Raw genomic sequence first — 26,400 nt, forward strand, 5'->3', positions numbered from 1 at the left:
TTGCCATTCAATACGATCATGGCTGATCATCGATCTCAACTCCACTTTCTTGCCCGATCTCCATATCCTTTGATTCCTTTGGACTCCAACGTGCAAATTGGCAACTGCTTACAAATCCCCAGCTCTTCCTCTTGGGTAGGGAATGTTATTTTTGGTTGTTTACTCGCAATTTGTTGCTGTATTATGAATACCACCAGCCTGACCTCAAAGCTGGGAAACCAGAAATGTAAATTTTTTTTACAACACTTGTTGCGATATAAATGACAATAAAGCTCAATAAATACTTCAGAAAACAGATTGTGAGCCTCCCAGCTTCGTGGTGGGATACCAGTGAAGAAGAAGTAACAGACCACAAGGGAAGGTTGCAGCCATTGAAATGGGAATACGGACAGGACGGCAGAGATTGGGGAGGGGAGCAGAGGTCGGGTGGCCAGCACAGCAACTAAGGCCCAAAGACCAAAAGCCGCAGGGTGGGATGTGCAGCAGACAAGGGATGAGCTTCAAGCCCCAAAGCGGTAAGGTGCAGGGCGGGGTGGAGGCCGAGGGTCGAGGTGGTGCCAACAGTAGGGTGGAGGAGGCCACAATAATGGACTGGGAAGAGGAATGACTTATGATGGTGGCGACAGTGTTTGGGGCTTCAGTGGCAGCTGGAACAGCAGGGGACTTAAAAAAAAACATTATCTGAAAGGCTTGGAATGCTCACAGCACCACTTAGACTGGAGATGGATGTGCACGGAAAATTGGACAGACTCCGTTACAGGCTTATGATCCTCCCCACTCGATTTTCCCCTCTGTACTATGCCCAGGTGATAAAGATGTACATCTAACCCCCAAGTATGCAGGACTGAAACAGATATAAATCAAATCAATAGAAAGACAACAGAAAAGTGTGAAGGAAATGGCATGACACAGATGTGACTGGGGCAGAAAAAAAGTGGCAAATAAACAGTGGCACAACAGGAAGTAAGTGTTGCACAACAGGAAGTGTGTTCAAATGCATTATTTATAATTGATAAACTTAAATGTGCAGTGCAGAGGGCATGCAAATGTGACAGATCCTCCATGATGCTAATCTAATTAATTTTGCATCCAATGTTTTACTTTGACCTTTTTTTTCTTTCTTCAATGTCAGCAAAGTCCCAAAGTAGGCCAATCTTGTAGCATTTAAAATGTGTTTGCTGCTGAAACTCTCCAACTCCAGCCTGAACTGGGATGGTGTTTATCCTATAGCTAGAAAGATGGTAGCAATGTGCTTACACATTTTAAGTTGTGTTGTTTATCAAGCCACTCCTGAGGAGTCCATCTGGTGTGTGCTCAAACCCATGCTTGTCAGTTGGCTTCTCCTTAAGGTAACTCTTTGGGATGAAATTGGGTGCATTATAACACCTGGTGGTGGAAGATTGCTCGAAGGCACTGTTGATGATTGTCCAGCCACCCTGGCCCATTATGGGGCATAGGTCCACCACTCCTATCACCAGGGTTGGGGTTCTCCCTACTCTACTCCAGATAACACTGTAACCGATGTCCACAACTTCCTGTTGTGCCACTGTTTATTTGCCACTTTTTTTCTGCCCCAGTCACATCTGTGTCATGCCATTTCCTTCACACTTTTCTGTTGTCTTTCTATTGATTTGATTTATATCTGTTTCAGTCCTGCATACTTGGGGGTTAGATGTACATCTTTATCACCTGGGCATAGTACAGAGGGGAAAATCGAGTGGGGAGGATCATAAGCCTGTAACGGAGTCTGTCCAATTTTCCGTGCACATCCATCTCCAGTCTAAGGGACAAGCAGTGTAGGTGCTCTGCACTGTTAAACTGCAAGAATTTTGTTGGTTATATTCCAGAAGTATCTCTTCTTACACTTGGGGGTTCCTACACCTTGGCTGTTGCCAACCTATACCTAAGCTCTCTGGATTGAGGTATGACACGTATTTGCTTCATGGGTATTTTGCGTAAGAATTCATAGCAACACATTGCTATTAAGAAATAATTAGTTTATTAGCAAAGGTTTAACAATCACACTACACATTACCAATTCATCCACCAGGCTCACAACCACCTGCAACATCATGGATTCCCCGAACCCAACTGGCTGAGGTTTTATTGAGTCTTGTGAACATCACATGACTGGCCAAGCCACAAACCTATGAGCATCCTCATAGGTGCGTACATTACAGGTACATATGCCCCTTTATGAAGAACATGTGCAAACATAAATTGCGCAAACAATTTTTACTGTGTAGAATTCTCAGTAGCCTGCTTGAAGATTCTTAAACGTGGTGATAGGTTTCTGCAAATGCTCGGAGTCTGGTTGATCAAAAACAATATCTATTTAACATTTTTATTTCATTTTTTTCACAATGTATATTCAAAGATAACAATATATAACTTAATAAGTCAGAAAAATAACAATTCAATATATATGTTTTGAGAATCTTTGCCTTCATAGTGTGTCACATTCAGATACCAAGGCAAACACTGATTCCTTTTGATTCAAACTTTGAATGGACATTGTTGGATGCAGACATGAGTACTTCATTGGGAGACAAGGATACATTGGCGGACAGTTATACCTTTCTCTTTCAGATCCCAGCATTCACATTTTATCTTTTTGATTCTCTACAGTCCATGTTATAGAACTGCTGGATAAAGCAGTGAGTTAAGCATGGCAATTTATTTTTCTTGAGTGTAACTGTTCTTTGGATGCAACATGTTGACATATTATACTCATAGTATAGAGTGTACACGGTTTAATATACATAGGGCACAAGTGCTAAGTGAGCTTTATTAACTGGTTGTGGTTCTGAATGGCTGAATTCCGAGAACGGCAGTGGTACAATATCAACTTTCTGTTACAACCTACGGGCTGGAATTCGCTGCAATGGCGATGTTGGTTATGAACACCATAAGTTAGACTATTGAACTCCCCGATTCTCCAGTGGCGAAGTTACGCCACAATTTGCTGGAAAAATAATTTGAATACGCTGCAGCAAGCATAACAGTGGATTGGGAGAGGTGCGGCCAATGTCTGATATACATCTTAGATACCGAGGCCCCACACAGAACGGAACAACAGGTTATTTTAAAGGGACATGTTAGGAACAATGACTCCTATCTGATAACATGGGGATAGGTTCCAGTCTGTACGGACAGAATGTCCAGGTCAGGTTTAATTTGATTGATGAGTTTGCACTAAAATCATAGTATAAATATATAAACAATATATATGCATAGGGCTGTCTCCTGAACTGCATGCGCTCTCTGGCCATATTTCATTACCAGCTGCAAACCATGGTTTGTACACAGATCAATAAATATTAATATAAAAATATCAGTCGGGGAAATCAGTACATATCTGGCTATCAAAACACTTGTTTTATTATTTAATTTTGGTTTCAGATTGCAACGAAATTCCTAGAATAAGTCAACAAAAATGTTACCCTCAGGCACTCCGATAAACGATTAAATTCTTTACTGATTCTGAACTCTCCAGCTCCTTTCTGTAATGGTGCAAGTGACTGCGGCGATCACAGAGCCGTTAATGCAGCAAACTCGATCTCGCCATTGACTGTAATGGGGGCGGAGCGATGTTAATTAGTTGTTATCCTTTTTCAGGGAGGGTCTCTGTGGATCAGTGCAAAAGTCACAAGTTGCTCATGCCATAATTTCCTGGATTTCTGCACGATGCTAATGGCATACGCTACAGATGCGGCATTACTATGGCACAAGTTTTCAAATAAGTCCAACAGTAATGGAAACAATACTGCATATGACACAGGAACATTTGCTTCAAATTGCAGTGTCCTTTTTCCACAGGCAATGTGGCAGTTTGTACTAAAAGTTTCTGTCCTACACAGTACAATCCCAGTTATTGTTTGTTACAGGCAATACACGTTACTGAACACGGTCTTCAATCATATGCACTGGTTTGAAATTATGCCATAGTTTCAAACTATCACATTCTCTAATATTAGTAATTATAGAACTTGGGAGAAGGGCAGGACAAAGAAAAATACACTGTGGGGGTAATTTTGACTTTGTGTGATGGTGTAAAATGGGCGATATATCTCTACCCATTAAATAAAAATTGGGTGCTAGTCTGGCAGTGATGTGCTCTCTCTCTCTCTCTCTCTCTCTGTCTATGTGCTTTCTGTGTTCTGGGGGCTCGTGAGCACTGCATTCCCTAATTACCAGACCCTACACAGCTGGATTTTAATAGTCTCTAAAATTACACCTCCTTTTTCATCACTCCATCTAGCCACATTCTTCTTTCCCTGGCTCTTGATCCACCAACTCTTCCAGATAGTTAACGACTGTGACACGTCTGCTTATGAATCCTGAATAAATTGTCATTTTTCTCAAGTGATATTTCAATGGAGATTGCTTAAGTCTAGTTCTGTTCTTCTTAATGGTAATTTTGGAGTTTTTACTGGTATTTTGGGATCACCTTGTTAAATTCTGTTCCTTTATAATAAGGTTTATAGTGACTGAGTCAAATTCCATTTATATTAAATGGGATTAAATGCTGTTCGGGGATTTCTACTGGCATTTGGGGTATCATATTATGCAATTCTGTCCATTATTTCCTGAAAACCACACATCAATGGCTTTGATCATAATCACTCGCAATACTTCTCCATTTCCTTGGGATAGTTCAAGGACTCTTACATCAGTTGTTGTTCTTGTCTGAATAAATTTCAACCCATGACTGCAGCGCCATAACTCAAGCACCTGCAATGATGATATGTGGTCTGCCCATCACTTTGCTTACCGAGTGGTGATACACCCTCTGCCCATGTCCTTGTTAGTCTATTGGTGACTATATTATCTTGATTGTCTGCCTAATGGTGAATAGACTGTGTCCATGTCCCTGCTGGTCCAATGGTGATATACTGTCTGCTCATGCTTCTGATGGTCCAATGCAAATTCCAACAATGTCCCTGCTGCTCCAGTGGTGACATGTCTTTGGTACAACTTCATAAAGACATGTATTTGAAAACTTTACAGAACTGGAGATAACTTACACTTGTCGCAAGTACTGTGTTGAAGCTGCCAGGTTGTACTGCCAGGATACAGTGAGAAGCATTTCAACATATAAAGGCGGCAGTACTACTCAGTTTGGTGCAAATATTATTCATTCTTGGCCAGTCTGATACAGGTGGCTTTGTGCAGAACTTGCATCTTAGTACTATTTGTTTATCGGCATGTTATCTCTTATTGGTAAAAGCACCAAGCAGCTATTGTTCATGTTATGCTTTTCCAAAGTGTATAATAGATCATTATTTTGATGTTGATTTTGCAACATTGACTGTTAGATCTGGTGGTTACAATCTACTTGATTATTGTGATTCTCAGCATCTTGTCTACAAATCATCTTTCGTTTTGTCTTTGACATGCTCACCTCTTCCTTCCCATATTTTTTGTTGCAGCATCGGAAGCATCGTTTGCAAATTAGGTAAAGTATTTCAGAAATGTTGAGGATAACACAAAGAGCTGACCCTCCAACCATGAAGTATGTGAAGATCCTTTTCTCAGTTGGCTTGGCAATGAAACAATCAACTACATTTGGGCATGGGAACATGGAGCACTTGACAAGACGAGGCAAATAAAAACGATCGTAAATACGGTGAAGTATATACAAGAAACCGATTTCAAAAACAGTTTTAAACACCAGACTTAACAAATAGGTCCACCAGAGCCCACCGTGTTTCTTCCCCATGTTTTTATATAGTTTGGAAGAATTCGCGCCATGTTTTATCCTGTGTTTCCTCTCCCTCTCCTTTCGGTAGGCCACATGCAGGACGACCAATAGTGAAGGTGTAGTGATGCTGATTAGCTGCAACGCCCACAGCCTAATGTGGGAGATGGGGAAATACTGGTCATAGCAAGTGTTTGGACAGCCAGGCTGCAAGGTATTGCAGACAAAGTCACTCTGCTCATCGCCCCACACACTTTCTGCTGCCACCACGTAGACCAGCACTCTGAAGATAAAGACTACAGAGAGCCAGATCCGTCCAAATCCGGTCGAATATTTATTCACTCCACTGAGCACGCCTTGTAGCGTTCCCCAGTCCATGGCACCTGCAAGGTATTAACTCGCTGATCTAAAACAAAAACAGAAAAAGATATAATAGCTGCTTTTCTTCTCTTCATCTGATTAACCAGTAAACAGGATCTATTAAATATATAATACAGGTACAACATCTGAAATCTGGAATCCTCGGGACCGAGTCTGTGCCGTTTTTTTTTTTCCGGATTTCAAACAAGAAAATCAATAGTCTGAAATCCGGAATCCTCAGGACCAAATCCGTGCCAGATTTCAGGTTTTTCCGGATTTCAGACCTCGTCACCCGCCGATCCTCCGCTCTTCGCCACTTGCTGAAATTTCCGGATTTCGGACAATTCTGGTCTTCAGAATTCTGGATTTGAGATGTTGCACCTGTACTGGTGAACAGCATGGATGGCACACTGACACTCTGAACACAGAAGGGAGTCAATTTCAACTGAACTTGTCCAGTAGAAAACTGACGCAATCAGATCGGCTAACCATTTTATACCCGCCTGATTTGACTTTGCATTAATGGTCGACGGAAAGTAACAGTGGGCGATGTGTGAACGGGCGGCCAATCCGAGCACGTCAGAGTCTCACCAAATGAGCTAGATTCAAATGTCCCTCAGAAATCTCGAGACTTGGGTTTGAGTCCAACCCAAACCAATGAGATTAATTCCCTTTCAGGGTCCCAAGGGAAATGAGGTAATACAACAAGAACTTTACTTTGCACCCAGCATCTACTGAGGGTCTATTGAGAGTAATGGCAGGATCCACAGAACATGATGTGAGGAGATCTATAAAACCAACTTTGGTCAATTTACCTTCCAAAAGTTGACGATGTATTGGGAAGGATAGAGAGAAAAAAGATTAGGATGAATCCAGGATTTAAAATTCAAAATTAGAAGGAGCTGGATTTGTTTGCAATAGAGAAAAAAAAATTGAGCTCAGACATGATACAAGCCTTTACAAAAATGAAATGAATGTATGATGTGATGTAAGTAGATTTTTAGCATCAATCCTGATCGCTACATTAGAAACCGCAGAGATTTGCACAATTCTTTATAATATTTTAAGCTTGAAAGTCACTCCCAGATAACCAGTCACAGCTGGTGAAGCATTCTTGAAGCACTTGGGGTTTGAGGAGTGAGGCTGATTTTGAAATGACCTTTTCACTGTTAAAGAGCTGTTACTTGAACTTTATGGGAATCAATCATATGAGGAACCTTGCATATGAGGAACTGGTCAGTGAGGTAAATGAGGCCACAAAGAAACGGAAGAGCCAGAAAAAGAGGAATTTTAGTAAAGAGGTGATGGAGAGAGAAAGTGCGACTGGCAAGCTTGTCAACTGCTTTGTTTTTGAATGAGATCACTAAAACCCCAATCCATTTAGTGCAAACTTTTTGCTTACCCTGCTTGGAGATGCAAAATTATGTTCAGAAGAAAAAAAAATGTGTTTCAAAGCACAAACCACTACAAAAGGACAGAACAAATATATCCAAGTTTGCTGATGGCACGAAGTTAGGTGACACAGCAAATAGTTTAGATGTGAGCAGAAAGTTGTAAAAGGACATTGATAGATTAAGTGAATGAGCAAGTGGAGTTCAATGTGGAAAAGTGTGAAGGCATCCACTTTGGACCTAAGAAAGTAGATGAGACTATTTTCTAAATGGCGAGAAGTTAGGAACAGTGGAAGAGCAGAGAGATTTAGGTGTCCAAGTACAGAAATCACTAAAAGCTAGTGAACAGGTACAAATACAAAGGCAAATGGAATGCTGGCCATTATCTCAAGGGGGCTGGAATACAAAGAGGTGGAAGTTATGTTGCAGGTTAGACCCTGGTTAGAAAATTTAGAGTACTGCGCTCAGTTCTGGGCACTGCACCTCAGGAAGGATATATTGATCTTGGAGGTGTGCAACACAGATTCACCTGAATGATACCAGGGCTAAAAACATTAAATTTTCGGGACAGACTGCATAGACTAAGCATCTAATCACTTGAGTGTAGAAGATTAAGGGTGAAATAATTGAGATGTTTAAGATAATTAAAGGAGTTGTTAGGGTAGATAGAGAGAAACTATCTCTTCTGGCAGGGGAGTCTAGCACAAGTGGGCATAACCTTAAAATGATAGCCAGGTTGTTCAGTTAGTGGAAATCTGGAACTCTTTCCCCAAAAGGCTGTTGAGGCAAGTTCAATTGAAAATTTCAAAACTGAAATGAATAGATTTTTGTTAGGCAAGAGTATTAAGGGATAAGCAGCCAAGGTGGGTAGATGGAGTTAAGATACAGGTGAGCCATGATCTAACTGAATTGCGGAACAGACTCAAGGGGCTGAATGATCTGCTCCTGTTCCTATGTTCCTAAATGGAATTAATCAGAAGGGAAACAAACGTAAACAGGGCTGGCTAGGACTTTTAAACGTCAATAAACCCATTGCGCATTAAATGGAATGAAATGTGTACGCACCTATTTCTAAAGCTGTTTGCAGTATGCCTTCAAGTATAATCCAACCCAACAACCATTGTTCTGTAGAATCAGTGTTGATGAGCTGCTGCACTACACTGGAGCACCAAGGCTCAGCACAGGGAAGTGGCAGAACCCAGTCCATGCCCTTGCTCAGCAACTTCCTCATCTACAGGGAAGGTATATTGCAATCCATTTTAGGTTTCATTTGCTCTGGTTAAAATTCTAGTACAGTCCCCACCGCTTAGGGTGAGCATGTTGGTGCCAACGCGATTTGCCCGCTATAACATGGTGGCAGATGTAACCTGATGGTCGAGATCGTGGAGCTGGCTGGGTAACATGGTGCAGGACTGTGCTATCTCATGACACCTGTCAGTGCAGCATGGGTGCGTGTTTTGGTGAACGTAGATTCATTAAAAGAATTGTGTGTATAAGCTATTCTGATTGTGTACGACAGACCACACTGACCTTCGCTCCACTTCTCTTCCGCTCCCAGCTGTAAAATATTCAATATGATTAGAGTACAGTGTACTATAAATGAAGAGCACAGAGTATGCTTTGCAAAGCAATCCAGTTCTTCCTTGGGTGTGGAGCTCAACATTACTATTCCCTGTCAGCCATGGCTCAGTGGGTAGCACACTCACCTCTGATTCAGAAAGATGTGGGTTCAAGTCCCACTCCAGCACCTTAAGCACATGCATCTAGACAATGCTGAGGGAGTGCTGCACTGTTGGAGGTGCTGTCTTTCAGATGAGATGTTAAACTAAGGCCCTGTCTGCTCTCCCAGGTGGACATAAAAGATCCCATGCCACTATTTTGAAAAACAGCAGGGGAGTTATACCCCGGGTTCTGGCCAACATTTATCACTTAATCAACATCGCTAAACAGATTATCTGGTCATTATGACATTGCGGTTTTTTGGAGTTTGCTGGGTGCAAATTAGGTGCCGTGTTTCCTACATTACAACATTGACTACACTTCAAAAATATTTAATTGGCTGTAAAGCACTTTGGGATATTCTGCGATTGTGAAAGACGCTATATAAATGCAAGTTTTTCTTTTCACCTGCACTGGTATCAAAGCCACTGAGCTAACTGGTGCTGAAGAAAAGAAAGAACTTGCATTTATATAGTGCCTTTCACAAAATCCCGAAGTAATTTTCAAGTGCAGTTACGGTTGTAATGTAAGAAAGGTGCCAACCAATTCAAGCACAGCAAGGTCCCACAAACAACAGTGTGATAATGACCAGCTAATCTGTTTTACTGATATTGGTTGAGGGCTAAATATTTGCCAGGATACTGGGGAGAACTCCCCTGCTGTTCTTAGTGCCGTGGGATCTTTTACATTTACTTAAGAGTGCATACCGGACCACGATTTTTAACGTCTCATCCGAAAGATGACACCTGCGACAGTGCAGCACTCCCTTAGTATTGCACTGAAGTGTGGGTCTACATTATGCGCTCAAGTCTCTGGAGTGGGACATGAACCCCTGAGCCACTGACTCAGCTGGCACACGCACGCAGCATTCTCAACAATTTCACCACTACGGCGGGTATATATCCGTAAGCAGCGATCGCAGGAGTTCTAGAGTCCATAGGGTGGGGCGAGGGGTGGGGCGAGGGTTGGTGGTGGGGGGGGGGGGGTGGGGAGGGTGGGTTTGGGTGACAGAAAGCTGCGGGGCTGCCTGAACTACAGGTAATTGCACTTTAACAAGGAGCGAGCAGCTGCTTGGACTGCCCGAAATAGTTGCCGCGCTTAATACGGTTTAAGCGGTACCCATTTGCCCGATATAGGCTGTCCGGGATATGCGGGGCCGTTGTCAGCGGTGGGGACCGTAACAGCTCTTTGACACTGAGAATAATAAAATAAGCCCCATACACTGAACGCTGAGAGGTTGATCTCTAGAGCAAGAGAGAAAGAAACAATTGGAGGGAGATTCATTCACACACCATCTATACCTGTCGGCGAAAGGCGTTTGAATCGGCCACAAGAATATCAAACAGTGTTATTGAGCAAAACATCAGCCGCTTGCAAATCTCCCAACCCAGCAAACACAGGCAATTTTCTGGTTCTACATTACAATACTTTCCTACATTACAACAGTGACTACACTTCAAAAAGTACTTCATTGGCTGTAAAACGCATTGGGACATCTGGTGGTCTTTCTCGAAAAAAACTGTAATCCATGTCCCAAAGCTGAATTACAGACTTTCAGTTCATTGATAGTTCAGAGGGATGCATATATTGACTATCAGATAGCATTAAAGGAGCATTTGCAGAGACCTCTAAACAGGCTGTTTTTCTGTCTTGTTGGTGTGTGATCTGGAATCGCCAAAAGAGAGGCAGAGGGACTACTTTCAGCAAAGCTTGTTTCAGCCTCCTCCATCAATTTAAAGGGGCGATGTCAAGTATTAGGGTGTACTTTACTTGGTTCAAATCTGCCTAGAAAACTGCGTTAGCATATTAGCGATCAGGTGACTTTAGTTTACAGCAGGCTGCTGGAGTGCTTTTCCGTAAAATGTCATTTTGTTTGTTTTAAACTAAACTACCATGAAACAACCAGTAATAAATGATGCAGCAGTCTATCATGTCACTACCCCATCAAACATGTATAAAGAAAGTGATTTAAACTGATGGACGTCCTGCTGAAAGAAAGATTCACATTTATATAGCGCCTTTCACAACCTCAGAACACCCCAATGTACTTGACAGCCAATGAAGTACTTTTGGAGTGTAGTTACTGTTATAATGTAGAAAATACAGCAGCCAATTTGAGCACAGCAAGCTTCCACAAACAGCAATGTGAGATAATGACCAGATCATCTGTTTTTGTTATGTTGATTGAGGGACAAATATTGGCCAGGACACCAGTCTCTGGAGTGGGACTTGAACCCACAAACTTCTGACAGAGGTGAGAGTGCTACGCACTGAGCGACAGCTGACATTGTTAGGGGTAACCTTTAAAAATATATAAATTTGAATGGCTTATTGGCATAGCATAGAAACATAGAAAATAGGAGCAGTAGTAGGCCATTCGGCCCTTCGAGTCTGCACCGCCATTCAACATGATCATGGCTGATCCTCTGTCTCAACACCATATTCCCGCTTTTCCCCCATACCCCTTGATGCCTTTTGTTTCTAGAAATCTATCTATCTCCCTCTTAAATATATTCAGTGACTTGGCCTCCACAGCCTTCTGTGGTAGAGAATTCCACAGGTTCACCACCCTCTGAGTGAAAAAAATTTCTGCTTATCTCGGTCCTAAATTTCCTACCCCGTATCCTGAGACTGTGACCCTTTGTTCTAGACTTCCCAGCCTATGTTAACATAGCGAGGCTAGTTTGCCACAGAGTGATGGTCAGCAGGAGTCTCATGCCCCTTATCTCTCACATGGTCAATTCCTGACCCAGCTACGAGAGACGAGGCGGTTCCCGTGTGGTACGGATGAGAAGGTAATAAGCCAGCTGGTGGGATTTGTTTTTGAAGCGTCACTGCTTAAATTTAGTTGATGTATTCTTTTGCTATCTGTTCAACTACTGTTTGGCGTCACTGACAATCCCTCTCTCTAATTAGCACTCTGTCTCACTCCAGTGAATGCCGTTGTAAAAGTTAAGAAGTTAAAAGAGGGTGAAAGCCTTCGCACGATTGATCTTTCTTTGGGATTTAGGAGATACGTTACGGTTGATGAATTGTAAGTATACTTCCAGGTGTACAGGCTTCCCTCATGATTCACTGTTTTTTCCGACGACTGCCTGGATATTTTAAAAATGTCAATCCGACACTGCGTGTCCAGTAAAATACAGATCTTGTATTCTCCACTTACTTCTGTATCTCGTTATGTGGAGACGTTAGTTATTACGGGGTTTAAAAGAATTTACAACACCAGCCAAAACAAACACCAGGACTCAAAAGACAGGGTCATCCCTTGTATCTTGTTCCACGTCTGAATTTGGAGTGGGCAAAAGGTTGAAACCCTAAAGTGCACAGCAAAAAGTGTGTTTGGAAAAAACTTACCAGAGAATTCAGCAGCTACAGCTTCCCAGATCCGCAGCCTCGCTCAAACATGGAGTGAAAACTGATCTGGTTCCAATAATCTCCGTACCCTGAGAATCGATTGGCTGGGTTTCAGTTTTACGCAAGTTACTATTATGGGGTGTGTCTGGACATAGTTGTTCCTATGCGTGTTGGGACAGAGAATGGAGTATGTTTCCTGTAGTGCTGCATTTGTAAGCGAGGTGTCATTAGCATGAAAGGCCTCCCTGATATTTGAAATCCACACCACTTAGAATGGCTTACGTGTTTTATTTGGAAAGCAGCCAAATGCCAGTGGCATCTTAGTGTTTAAGGCTTAGTTCATATTTTGTTACAGATTAGAGAAATGTGCAGCGGAAAGACTGAAAACTGCTGATTTACTGGGCTATGTCGTAATTGCACTTTGACTTTTTTTTAAGGGACAATTTAAGAGCTCAGCAGTCTCAGAGCTTGGAATTTATTTTTAACTGTTTACACCCAGCAGTAGCTTCAAGCACTCCCAGTTCAGCCACAACATGTGCTCGATGCTGGACAAAGCTCCCTCGACTCTGTCGAGAGGTGCATCAAATTTGCCTTCAGAAGGAGCATCTCCCACTACACCAATTTACCACCTTCATTTCCAACACCAGCCATCTCTGGGCGAGACTGACAATGGTGGGGCATCATTCGACAGTTCCCCAATCTTACCAATCAAATCGGCTGTCTGTTCTCCCACTGCCCCCCATTAAAATGAGCAAATGGAGGAAAATGCAGCACTCACTGTCTGTTTAGGGTTGAGTGTGTGGGGATTTTTATGGGGCGGGCTCTTCCCCCTTAAATACTATGTTGAGATTTACAATTTCACTTAGAATCCTTACAGGCAACAGAGAGGAGTCTCAATAGTCTGATACGGATTCACACCAATGTCCTAGAATTGAAAGGACAACTAATGATTTCCAGAGCTTCAATCTAATATAACAAGGACAAACAAATAAAAATTCTATGATAAAAATATGCACCCCGCCCCGAAACAGCCCAAAGAGATCAAACAGTGGTCAGCAATCCGTATTCTGTCAGATAGTATCAGGAATGCTTTCACTTTGGAACCACGGAGGTGCCTCAATGTTCACATGTCAAGCAGTGGAGCTCAGTAAGTGGCAGCAAACACATGCTACCAGTTAGCAAGGGGTCGAAATTCGGTCCCGCCGTTTTTGAGACGGTGTCACCGGCCGAGTGCTGATTTTAACTCCAGGCGGTAAGTGCCGCCTCAAACTGCAAAATTCAGTTTTGCCGCCCAAAGATGAGAGAGCAGTGCTAAAAGTGGTGTTGCACACTCATCCTCGGGCAACAACGGAGCGGCAGGTCAGGAGGCCGACCGAATTTCCCGATGTTAGGCTGTCGGCACGCGACGTAAAAATAATGTTTTTTAAATAGCTGCCGAAACTTTCCCTCACCCATACCCCCACTTCCCCATTAGTCCCATTAATACCTAAATGCAAAAAAAACTAAACATAAACACTTACCTGGATGCCTGGACACTACTGCCCCGGGATCCCCGATGTCCCGCCACCTTTCCTAGTCTGTACTGACGCCTGCCGCTAAGGACACCATACTCACCTAATTTCGGAGCCGTGGTGACAAGGGGGCGTTGCACGCTCGATGACGTCACCACGTAGGTGGCGGCTGGCTGAGTGTGCAGTGGTACATATTGCCGCCGCCCCACTGCTCAACTGAATATCCAGTCAGCCCAGGAACCCAGTCACTGCTGACGGTAAGGACTTTGCCGCCTGTCAGCCGCCCCTCTCCGGCGGCAACGGGTGGTGTTAAAAGACGAATTTTGACCCCCAAGAGTTTGGTGGTATCTTTGAGTCTGACCTGCCGAGACTCAGCGATCTGGTGCAGTACAGATAGCTGACCTAAGCCGTGCAATTATCTGTCAAGGCCCACCGATGGCTTTTTGCAGGTTCTAATGTCCACAGTGTGTGCCTGCTCCTGATCGCAAGTTCTTTGAGGAACTAAAATCATTAATGCTGCCAGTAAAGCATTCAGTCACAGATGGAAAAATCAGGGAAGCACAAAAAATAAAATATATTTCCCCAACAATGTCAGCCTTGGCTCAGAGGTAGTATTCCCATCTCTGAGTCAGAAGGTTGTGGGTTCAAGCACCACTCCTGACACTTGAGCACATAATATAGGCTCATGTTGCAGTGCTGAGGGAGAGATGCGTTGTCTTTTGATGGCAATGTAAACTGCGGGACTTTTTGCTTTCTGCCCTCTCAGGTGGATGTACAAATACTCAAGGGAGAGCAGGGGAGTTCTCCCTGTGTCCTGGATAATATTTACCCAACCACTCCATAGCAACAGATCAACTTCCCATTCACCCATCACCCCTGTGCTTGCTGACTTACATCGGCTCCCAGTTAAGCAATGCCTCGATTTCAAAATTCTCATTCTTTTATGCAAATCCCTCCATGGCCTCACCCCTCCCGATCTCTGTAATCTCCTCCAGCCCCACAACCCCCCCGAGATACCTGCGCTCCTCTAATTCTGCCCTCCTGAGCATCCCTGATTGTAATCGCTCAACCATTGGTGGCCGTGCCTTCTGTTGCCTCAGCTCCAAGCTCTGGAATTCCCTGCCTAAATTTCTTTGCCTCTCTACCTCTTTTGCCTCTTTGAAGACGCTCCTTAAAATTTACGTCTTTAACCAAACTTTTGATCACCTGCCCTAATTTCTCATCATGTGGCTTGGTGTCAAATTTTTTGTCTTATAATACTCCTGTGAAGCACCTTGGGACATTTTACTATGTTAAAGGCGCTACATAAATACGTTATTGTTGTTGTTGGTCATTTGTCTCATTGCTATTTGTGGGGCTTGCTGTGTGAAAATTGGCTGCCGCATTTCCCTGCATTCCAACATTTCGAAAGTGCTTTATTTGCAGTGAAGCGCTGAGGGAGGTCCTGAGGATATGAAAGGTGCTTTCTTCAAATGTATTGAATTCAGAATTGCAACACTACATTTTTCCTGCTGGTGGTGCTGTTGCATGTAGTGACTTCCAATTGGTCAAGCAATGCCGTCCACAGACACTTTGGGCGAGAAATTCGGGTAATTTGCGCCTCAGGCAATTCTACGAGAGTTTAGCGGCAGCACTAACTGGCAGTGCCCCGCTCCTACAGTTCCCCAGACCACTGCAGGACGTTGTCATTACCTAGCGCAGCGAATCTTTTTCGCCTCAGAGCGAAAATTCAGCAGCGCCCCGTGAGGCTGCCATGATCGATGCCCGGGCCAGATTCACAGGGCGCGTACCGGGCTTTAATTCGGTTGCGGGATGAAAATTAAAGGGGAGGTGCGGTATGACATTTTTTTAAATGGCCAACTTACCGGTCCGGCCTTGCCATCTTCAAATCGCTGGGTCCGTGCCGCGATGTTGCTGCCACGGTGCTCCACTTCCCAGAGGCCCCTTCTCCCCAATACAGAATCCGCTGCCTGTCCGCCCCTTTTATGGAAGGGCAGGGCCCTGCGCTGCCACCAGTGATACGTGCCTGTCTGCATAGTGCTGGAAAATTCCCGAAGGTTAACGCTCCAGTCCTGCCCCCTGAGAGGAAGTGGAGCACGAGTATTTGTGCACCACTTCCTCTCGGGGGCGGTAAACCCAATTTAGCTGCTGGGACAGGACTTCAGCGCCTGTTACTGCCCCCAACCGGTAGCAGTACCCAATTTCGCCCCCTCAATGGCGATCAACACTTGGGAATAAAGAGATTTTCTGCTTCAATGGACCGGTGGCACAAATGCATGCTGGGAAGAGCTGAACAAAAAAATTGACAGCCGAGTTCGAAGGTCATGAGTGCACTGGGCCTGTGGTATGTTCTGGCAATGTATGTGAACTTAATAAAAGGTCCAGAAACATGTAAATGAAGCCAGGGTATTCTTGCTCTACATTTCCTGAAGTGCAGCACCATCATTGTGCGCCAATCACAAAGCTGCCTTTAATCTTATCAGCAGCAAGGGCTCCCCTGACGGTTGAGTTCATCCAGGAAGGACTATGTTTACAGATCCCTCCCTCACCCTGCGCCACCAAACAGCTACAATAACTTGCATTTATATCGAGGCCTTTAACGTGGTAAAACATTCCAAGGCGGTTTACAGGAGCATCCTCCAGAACCCTTTACGGCCTGCCATATTTAAGTGATGTCAAGGGGCATGACTAACCCATCCTCTTCATTCCCCTCCAAAAGCACGCTAAACCTGCCACCAATAATTACCACCGCTATATCAGTGGTGGGAGGGGCTGCTGTAAGGTATCCCCCAGGTAACAGTGAGAAGGCCATTTTGTGCACTGCTACTGAAGGCTGACATTTCTTTGCTTGCAGGGTGATTTTATTAGTACCTGGGGGTTGAGTCATCCTTTGCAACCACTTTTACTCAGCTCCACTCAACGTACCACTGTGCACTCTGAACATGGATTTCCCAATGGGAATTCCTTTACTGGATGTTAGGAAGAGGATGAACACATGGAAGAGGCTGGTTGAAGGTATTTAGAGTCAGGCATCACTGAAGGTGCCTCTTCCCTACATGTAGACACGCAATAGGATAAACAATCAAGAGATGTAAAGTGGGCTGCTGATTTGCTCTCGCCCGCTTTACAGACCAAGAAGATCTTACTTGGGCATCCCCACAGTATGGGGAAGTGGACAAGAAGGAGGAGATGTGGAACACAAGAGCAAGCTGCCAGGACAAGGAAAGAACAAATGGAATCTGTCAAGAAATAAAGGTTGACTTAATGAGCAAAGTCACTTCACACTTTCCTGTTTTCCCTCCTCACAGCCACTCAAAATCCCTCACCTTCATAGATCACACCTGGAGTACTGTGCACAGTTTTGGGCTCCTTATCTGAGGAAGGACATACTTGCCTTAGAGGCAGTGCAACAAAAGTTCACTGGATTGATTCCTGGGACAAGAGGGTTGTTCTATGAGGAGAAATTGAGTAGATTGTGCATAATTCAAAGTCCGTGTGTTGCAGATAAAAAAGCTGGAGCGGCGGGCCTGGAACATCGTGGCCCCCACCGACCTGCGAGAGAACACCTCCGCAGGTCGGGCTGTAAAAGAGCTGGAGCATACCACTTCAACTTCCAGCGCGAGCTGCTGCAAGTGTGCGACGATTTTGAGGAGGACGACTGGGTGACGTCATCAAAACCCAGGTCGCCGTTTGGAGCGTGGGTCAGGAACACCGGCGGGGCCCAGGTACAGCGGAGGAGCAGCGAGAGATCGCGGCGGAGTGGCGACAAATGAAGGTATGGGGCCCAGGGGCAGCACGGGCCAGCCCACACTGCGATATGTGTGCGCGCTAGATCCGTGCAGCAGAGCAGGTCTCCAGTACCGTCCTGGTTTACCCTTGCCACTGGTCAGCCCGTGTGGTGGCTGATGTGCAACGGTCACCACACATTAAAAAAATTCACGCACAGGCATCTTCCACCCCTTCAATTAGAGTCAAGGACTGGAATATCGGGTCCTTCATTGAAACATCTGTGAACTCATGTGGAAGCAAGTCATCCTCGTTCGAGGGACCGCCTATGATGATGATGAGAAAGGGTCTGCAGAACAAATGGTTTTAATGTCCTTGCTAGTGGTGTTTTGAGTTTGTTTCTGCAGCTTTTTTTATTTTGTTGGTTTCATTACTTTTGTGTTTGCACCTACTGTCCAGGAATATCGCCCTCTGACTAGCAAGCACCCTAGCATAGAATGGGCCCAAGTTTCGGGCTGCACCTAGAACACTGCAGCCCCGACCTGGACGCCCGTTTTTCGCACCACAAAGTACGCCTAAAAAAAACTTACAGATTCTCCGGCTCCCTGCTGGTCCTCTTGAGTCAGGCGCGGCGCAGCACGAGCTGTAGGGGGCGGAGCTAGGTCCCTGGGCTGAAAACAGTGCCGGGACCTCTGCACATGCGCGCTACAGTGGCTCCAGGCGCCCAAAACTGTGTGGGAGGGGCCCGAAGCACGCAGCCCCTAGCCCTGGCCGAACGGCCTCACTGGGGCTGCGTGCATAAGGCTGCCTCCCACGCCCAGCTCCTGCTTCCTCCCGACCCGACTCGACTCCCGCTACCCCGCACCCCCCCCACCCCCCGGACCGGACCCGACCCTGACACCGACACTGACCCGACTCCCGCTACCCCGCACCCCCCCCCCCCCCACCCCCGGACCAGACCCGACCCGACCCGCGCTCCCCCCCCTCTCCCTCCCTCCCTCCGACCCGAACCGAACCAACCTCCCTCCGCCCCCCCGACCCGACCCGCGCTCCCGATCCCGGACCCAACGCCACCTACCTGTAAATCTTGTGCTGGGGACGGGCCCTGCCCGAAGTCTTGGGCCCAGCCGGGCACGGCCCGTTCAGCCTCCCTCCCCCTTCTCCTTCCCCTCCCCCCTTCTCCTTTCCCCCCCTCCTTTCCCTCCCTTCTCCTCCTTTCCCCCCCTCCTCCTTTCCCCCTCTCCTCCTTTCCCCCCCTTCTCCTCTCCCGTCCCCCCCTCCTCCTCCCCCCCTCTCCTCCTTTCCCCCCTTCTCCTCTCCCCCCCTTTCCCCTTCTCTTCTCCCCCCTTTCCCCTACTCCTCTCCCCTTCCCCTTCTCCTCCCCCCTTCCCCTTCTCCTCCTCCCCCCTTCCCCTTCTTCTCCCCCCATCCCCTTCTCCTCCCCCCCTTCTCTACCCTTCTCCCCCTTCCCTCCCCCTCCCCTCCTCCCCTTCTCCCCATCCCTCCCCTTCCCTCCCTCCCCATCCCTCCCTCTTCCCTCCCCTCGCTCCCCCCTCTCTCCCTCTACCACCCTCCTCCCCCTCCCCTCGCTGTCAGAAACACAGACACTGACAGACAGAGAGTGGGAGACACACACAGACAGACAGACAGAGAGATAGAGACACTGACAGAGACACACTGGGGGGGGGGGGGGGGGGGGTTGGCGGGCATCCCAGCACGCTGTTGGAGGGCTCCCGGTGCTGCAGTCAGTAAGTAGAAAATGTTTTATTTATTGATTTAAAAAAATATATTTCTTATTAATTTTTTTTGATTGATTTATTGGTTGATTTATTGATGTTTTTATCATTTATTATTGATGATGGCTCTTTATTTGTAAAACTGAAGTGTTTACTGTTTGTAAACTTCCCTTTAAACCACCCCCCCGACCATTCCCGATGCCTGATTTGTAATCTACGCCTGATTTTCTAAAGTGTAGACAAGGTTTTTTCGAGTGTACAAAAATCTTCACTTACTCCATTCTAAGTTAGTTTGGAGTAAGTTTTCACTGCCGAAACTTTGAAAACAGGCGTAAGTGGTCGGACACGCCCCCTTTTAAAAAAAAAATTCTGTTCCAAAGTGAAACTGTTCTAACTGACTAGAACTGGAGCAAACTAAATGCCGAGAATTTGAATTTCTAAGATACTCCGTTCTACCCCAGTTGCTCCAAAAAATCAGGAGCAACTGAGGCCGAAACTTGGGCCCATAGAATGGTTACAGCACAGAAGGGGGACATTCAGCCCATCGAGCCTGTGCAGCATAAGATGGGCATTCCTTTGAGAATTCCTGTTGCCCTCAGGAAGCTAAAGGATGAGGAAGAGCTTTATATGTCAGCCATGGCTCAGGTGGTAGCACTTTGGCCTTTGATTCAGAAGGTTGTGGGTTCATAGTCCCACTCCAGTGACTTGAGCACAAAAATCTAAGCTGATACTCCAGTGCAGTACTGAGGGAATGCTGCACTGTTGGAGGTGCCGTCTTTTGGATGAGATGCTAAACCAAGGACCCGTCTGACTTCTCTGATGGACATAAAAGATCTCATGACATTATTCGAAGAAGAGCTGGGGAGTTCTCATCGTGTCCTGGCCAGTATTTATCCCTCAACTAGCACCTACAATAGTTGATTTGGCCATTCATTTTAAACCAAATGATTGGGTTATTTCATTGCTGTTTGTGGGACCTTGCTGTGCACAAATTGGCTGCCTCACTTACTACAACACAAATGTAACTACATTTCAAAAGTATTCAACTGGCTGTAAAGCACTTTGGGACATCCTAAAGTCGTGAAAGGCACTATATTAATGCAAGTCTTTATTCTTCCCTACCAGTGCATCCATGGGGTGGAGGAGGGGGGGTGGTGGTGGGGAGGTTGGACATTGGGGCAGGACCAGAATCTGCCCACCCTGTTCGACATGCGCCAGTATTTCTGTTGGCAGTAGGGCCTGGCACGCCTTGTGTCTGCCCTGTTAAAAGCTGATCTCAGAGAAAGAGGCAGGACTGGTTGGATAACATCTGCCAAAGGTTGTGGGTTGTTACACTAGATACTCCCACAGGTTTCAGTGTCACTTGGAACCAGTGGAATCATACAAATATCCTCCCTCTGCATCACGTGAGAGCTTCAGAGAACGTTGGCACGCAGCTACTTTATGCAAATGCCCTTGAACCCAGAATCTCAGATGCAGCTCTGGGGCACAATTGGCCAGTGCATACAAGTCCTGCTTCACCGTTGTCACGGTGACGGAGTTGGGACTTGGGAGCTTTTGGGCCCAAACATCTAAGTGTGTGACAAATTCATAGATGGGAGAGGAAAAGCTGCAATAATGTGTATTAGCTTTGAGTTGGCCACCTACAAGAGCCTCTCCTATTGGTCTATATAGCTGTCAGCCGTGGCTCAGTGGTAACAATCTCGCCTCTGAGTCAAAAGGATTGTGGGTTCAAATCCCACTCTAGACACTTCAGTGCAGTATTGAGGGAGTGCTGCACTATCAGAGGTGACATCTTTCAGATGAGGCACTAAACTGAGGTGTATGTGCTCTCAGGTGTATGTAAGCGATCCCATTTCACTAATCAAAGAATAGCAGGGCAGTTCTCCCTAGTGTCCTGGCCAACACTTATCCCTCCAACAACATCACTAAAACAGATTATCTGGCCATTACCTCATTGCTGTTTGTGGGACCTTGCTGTGCACAAATTGGCTGATGCGTTTCCTATCTTACAACAGTGACGACACTGCAAATGTACTTCATTTGCTGTGAAGTGCTTTGTGATGCCCTGAAGTCATTAAAGGTGCTATTTCAATGTGAGTTTTTCTTTTTTATTTCTATTGAGTTGTCATACAGTACCATTGTAAAGGCAGGCTAGGAGCTTGAGGTTAGCTCTCCTGTCACCAGTTGCTAGCCTCTCCCTTCTGTTGTGAGTTCTGTTTGCTGCAACTAGCAGCTCAAAACTGGGCATCCTTGAGGTGCCTTGGGCCATCAGAAGTTGCAGAATTGTATTCCACCACAAACTGTAACCTCATGGCCCGGCATATCCCTCACGCTATCATTACCATCAAGCCAGGGGACCAATGCTGGTTCAATGAAGAGTGTAGAAAAGCAGGCTAGGAGCAGCATCAGGCGAACCTAAAATGAGGTGGCAACTTGGTGAAGTTACAACAAAGGACTAAATGCATGCTAAACAGCGGAAGCTGCATGCTATAGACAGTGCTAAGCGATCCCAGAGCCAACAGATCAGATCAAAGCTCTGCAGTCCTGCCACATCCAGTCATGACAACTCAACAACTAATGGGAGGAGGAGGCTCCATGAACATTCCCATCCTCAATGATGGCAGAGCCCAGCACGCAAGTGCAAAAAACAAGGCTGAAGCATTTGCAATCACCTTCAGCCAGAGGTCGAATCCCCCACCATCAACTTCCTGAGGGGGTCACCATTGACCAGAAACTTAACTGGACCAGCCACATATATACTGTGGTAACTAGAACAGGTCAGGAGCTGGTATTCAGTAGCGAGTGACTCACCTGCTGACTTCCCAAAGCCTTTCCACCTTCAACAATGCACAAGTCAGGAGTGTGATGGAATACTCTCCACTTGACTGGATGAGTGCAGCTCCAACAACACTCGATGCTCAACACCATCCAGGAAAAAGCAACCCGCTTTGCGTTGCGGAATTGGAGCTGAGGGTGGATTCACTCTGGAGCATCCATGATGCTGAGAATGACGTGAGTAGCACGTGTAGCGAGTTGGTCTTACCGCAGGTGAAGGGTCCACAGCCAGCTAGGGAATGGAAGACCAGCAGGAAGAGCAGTGCAAGGAAGGTAGTGCAGGGGTCCCCTGCGGTCATCCCCCTGCAAAACAGATACACTGCTTTGAGTACTGTTGAGGGGGATGACTCATCAGGGGAGGGCAGCAGCAGCCAAGTTCATGGCACCGTGGCTGGCTCTGTTGCACAGGAGGGCAGGAAAAAGAGTGGGAGAGCGATAGTGATAGGGGATTCAATTGTAAGGGGAATAGATAGGCGTTTCTGCGGCCGCAACCGAGACTCCAGGATGGTATGTTGCCTCCCTGGTGCAAGGGTCAAGAATGTCTCGGAACGGGTGCAGGACATTCTAAAAAGGAAGGGAGAACAGCCAGTTGTCGTGGTGCACATTGGTACCAACGACATAGGTAAAAAAAGGGATGAGGTCCGACGAGACGAATTTAAGGAGCTAGGAGCTAAATTAAAAAGTAGGACCTCAAAAGTAGTAATCTCGGTATTGCTACCAGTGCCACGTGCTAGTCAGAGTAGGAATCGCAGGATAGCGCAGATGAATACGTGGCTTGAGCAGTGGTGCAGCAGGGAGGGATTCAAATTCCTGGGGCATTGGAACAGGTTCTGGGGGAGGTGGGACCAGTACAAACCGGATGGTCTGCACCTGGGCAGGACTGGAACCAATGTCCCAGGGGGAGTGTTTGCTAGTGCTGTTGGGGAGGAGTTAAACTAATATGGCAGGCGGATGGGAACCAATGCAGGGAGACAGAGGGAAACAAAAAGGAGACAAAAGCAAAAGACAGAAAGGAGATGAGTAAAATTGGAGGGCAGAGAAACCCAAGGCAAAAAACAAAAAGGGCCACTGAATATAAAGGGGCTGCAGGAGGGGTCAAAACTAAAAATCATGGTTTAAAAACTAGGATTAAAACACTCTGCCTAAATGCACGCAGCATTCGAAATAAAGTAAATGAGTTGACGGCACAAATCATTACAAATGGGTATGATTTGGTGGCCATTACAGAAACATGGTTGCAGGGTGGCCAAGTCTGGGAATTAAACATACAGGGGTATCTGACGATTCGGAAAGATAGACAAGAAGGGAAAGGAGGTGGGGTAGCTCTGTTAATAAAGGATGATATCAGGGCAGTTGTGAGAGACGATATTGGCTCTAATGAACAAAATGTTGAATCATTGTGGGTGGAAATTAGAGATAGTAAGGGGAAAAAGTCACTGGTGAGCGTAGTTTATAGGTCCCCAAATAATAACTTCACGGTGGGGCGGGCAATAATCAAGGGAATAATGGAGGCATGTGAAAAAGGAACGGCAGTAGTCATGGGGGAATTTAACCTACATATCGATTGGTCAACTCAAATCGCACGGGGTAGCCTGGAGGAGGAATTCACAGAATGCATACGGGATTGTTTCTGAGAACAATCCCGTAGAAACTTCTTCACCCAGAGAGTGGTGAACCTGTGGAATTCTCTACCACAGAAAGTTGTTGAGGCCAATTCACTAAATATATTCAAAAGGGAGTTAGATGTAGTCCTTACTACTAGGGGGATCAAGGGGTATGGCGAGAAAGCAGGAATGGGGTACTGAAGTTGCATGTTCAGCCATGAACTCATTGAATGGCAGTGCAGGCTAGAAGGGCTGAATGGCCTACTCCTGCACCTATTTTCTATGTTTCTATGTTTCTATGTTTCTAACAGTATGTAACAGAACCTACAAGGGAGCAAGCTATCTTAGATCTGGTCCTGTGTAATGAGACAGGAAAAATAAACGATCTCCTAGTAAAAGATCCTCTCGCAATGAGTGATCACAGTATGGTTGAATTTGTAATACAGATTGAGGGTGAGGAAGTTGTGTCAGAAACGAGCGTACTATGCTTAAACAAAGGGGACTACAGTGGGATGAGGGCAGAGTTGGCTAAAGTAGACTGGAAACACAGACTAAACGGTGGCACAATTGAGGAACAGTGGAGGACTTTTAAGGAGCTCTTTCATAGTGCGCAACAAAAATATATTCCAGTGAAAGAGAAGGGCGGTAAGAGAAGGAATAACCAGCCGTGGATAACCAAGGAAATAAAGGAGAGTATCAAATCAAAGACCAATGCGTATAAGGTGGCCAAGTTTAGTGGGAAACTAGAGGATTGGGAAAATTTTAAACAACAGCAAAGAATGACTAAAAAACCAATAAAGAAAGGAAAGATAGATTACGAAGGTAAACTTACGCAAAACATAAAAACAGATAGTAAAAGCTTTTACAGATATATAAAATGGAAAATAGTGACTAAAGTAAATGTTGGTCCCTTAGAAGATGAGAAGGGGGATTTAATAATGGGAAATGTGGAAATGGCTGAGACCTGAAACAATTATTTTGCTTCGGTCTTCACAGTGGAAGACACAAAAACCATGCCAAAAATTGCTGGTCACAGGAATATGGGAAGGGAGGACCTTGAGACAATCACTATCACTCGTGGGGTAGTGCTGGACAGGCTAATGGGACTCAAGGTAGACAAGTCTCCTGGTCCTGATGAAATGCATCCCAGGGTATTAAAAGAGATGGCGGAAGTTATAGCAGATGCATTCGTTATAATCTACCCAAATTCTCTGGACTCTGGGGAGGTACCAGCGGATTGGAAAGCAATCTATTTAAAAAAGGGGGCAGACAAAAAGCAGGTAACTGTAGGCCGGTTAGTTTAACATCTGTAGTGGGGAAAATGCTTAAAACTATCATTAAGGAAGAAATACCGGGACATCTAGATAGATATAGTGCAATCAAGCAGACGCAGCATGGATTCATGAAGGGGAAATCATGTTTAACTAATTTACTGGAATTCTTTGAGGATATAACGAGCATGGTGGATAGAGGTGTACCGATGGATGTGGTGTATTTAGATTTCCAAAAGGCATTCGATAAGGTGCCACACAAAAGGTTACTGCAGAAGATAGAGGTACGCGGAGTCAGAGGAAATGTATTAGCATGGATAGAGAATTGGCTGGCGAACAGAAAGCAGAGAGTCGTGATAAATGGGTCCTTTTTGGGTTGTTAATCGGTGGTTAGTGGTGTGCCACAGGGATCGGTGCTGGGACCACAACTGTTTACAATATACATAGATGACCTGGAAGAGGGGACAGAGTGCAGTGTAACAAAATTTGCAGATGACACTAAGATTAGTGGGAAAGCGGGTTGTGTAGAGGACACAGAGAGGCTGCAAAGAGATTTGGATAGGTTAAGCGAATGGGCTAAGGTTTGGCAGATGGAATACAATGTCGGAAAGTGTGAGGTCATCCATCTTGGGAAAAAAAACAGTAAAAGGGAATATTATTTGAATGGGGAGAAATTACAACATGCTGAGGTGCAGAGGGACCTGGGGGTCCTTGTGCATGAAACTCTTTTTGGATCCTTGTGCATGAATCCCAAAAAGTTAGTTTGCAGGTGCAGCAGGTAATCAGGAAGGTGAATGAAATGTTGGCCTTCATTGCGAGAGGGATGGAGTACAAAAGCAGGGAGGTCCTACTGCAACTGTATAGGGTATTGATAAGGCCGCACCTGGAGTACTGCGTGCAGTTTGTATAGGGTATTGATAAGGCCGCACCTGGAGTACTGCGTGCAGTTTTGGTCACCTTACTTAAGGAAGAATATACTGGCTTTGGAGGGGGTACAGAGACGATTCACTCGGCTGATTCCGGAGATGAGGGGGTTACCTTATGATAATAGATTGAGTAGACTGTGTCTTTACTCGTTGGAGTTCAGAAGGATGAGGGGTGATCTTATAGAAACATTTAAAATCATGAAAGGGATAGACAAGATAGAGGCAGAGAGGTTGTTTCCACTGTTAGGGGAGACTTGAAC

General features: G+C 45.5%; 1 protein-coding gene across 1 annotated transcript; it reads right to left on the reverse strand.

Moving 5' to 3' along the window:
• Positions 1-1,980: 1,980 nt before the first annotated feature.
• LOC139279893 (gap junction beta-4 protein-like) lies at positions 1,981-12,775 on the reverse strand. Its single transcript, XM_070899200.1, has 2 exons — positions 12,529-12,775; positions 1,981-6,107 (listed from the first exon to the last, which is right to left on the reverse strand). Exon 2 carries the CDS (start codon positions 6,077-6,079, stop codon positions 5,315-5,317), a length of 765 nt encoding a protein of 254 aa, XP_070755301.1. The 5' UTR covers positions 6,080-6,107; positions 12,529-12,775; the 3' UTR covers positions 1,981-5,314.
• Between the last annotated feature and the right edge of the window lie 13,625 nt (positions 12,776-26,400).

This window comes from Pristiophorus japonicus, chromosome 14 (assembly GCF_044704955.1).
Source record: "Pristiophorus japonicus isolate sPriJap1 chromosome 14, sPriJap1.hap1, whole genome shotgun sequence".
NCBI lineage: Eukaryota > Metazoa > Chordata > Chondrichthyes > Pristiophoridae > Pristiophorus > Pristiophorus japonicus.

Coding starts and splice junctions, on each gene's coding strand:
- LOC139279893 (XM_070899200.1), bottom strand. CDS start 6,079: ATGGACTGGGGAACGCTACAAGGCGTGCTCAGTGGAGTGAATAAATAT.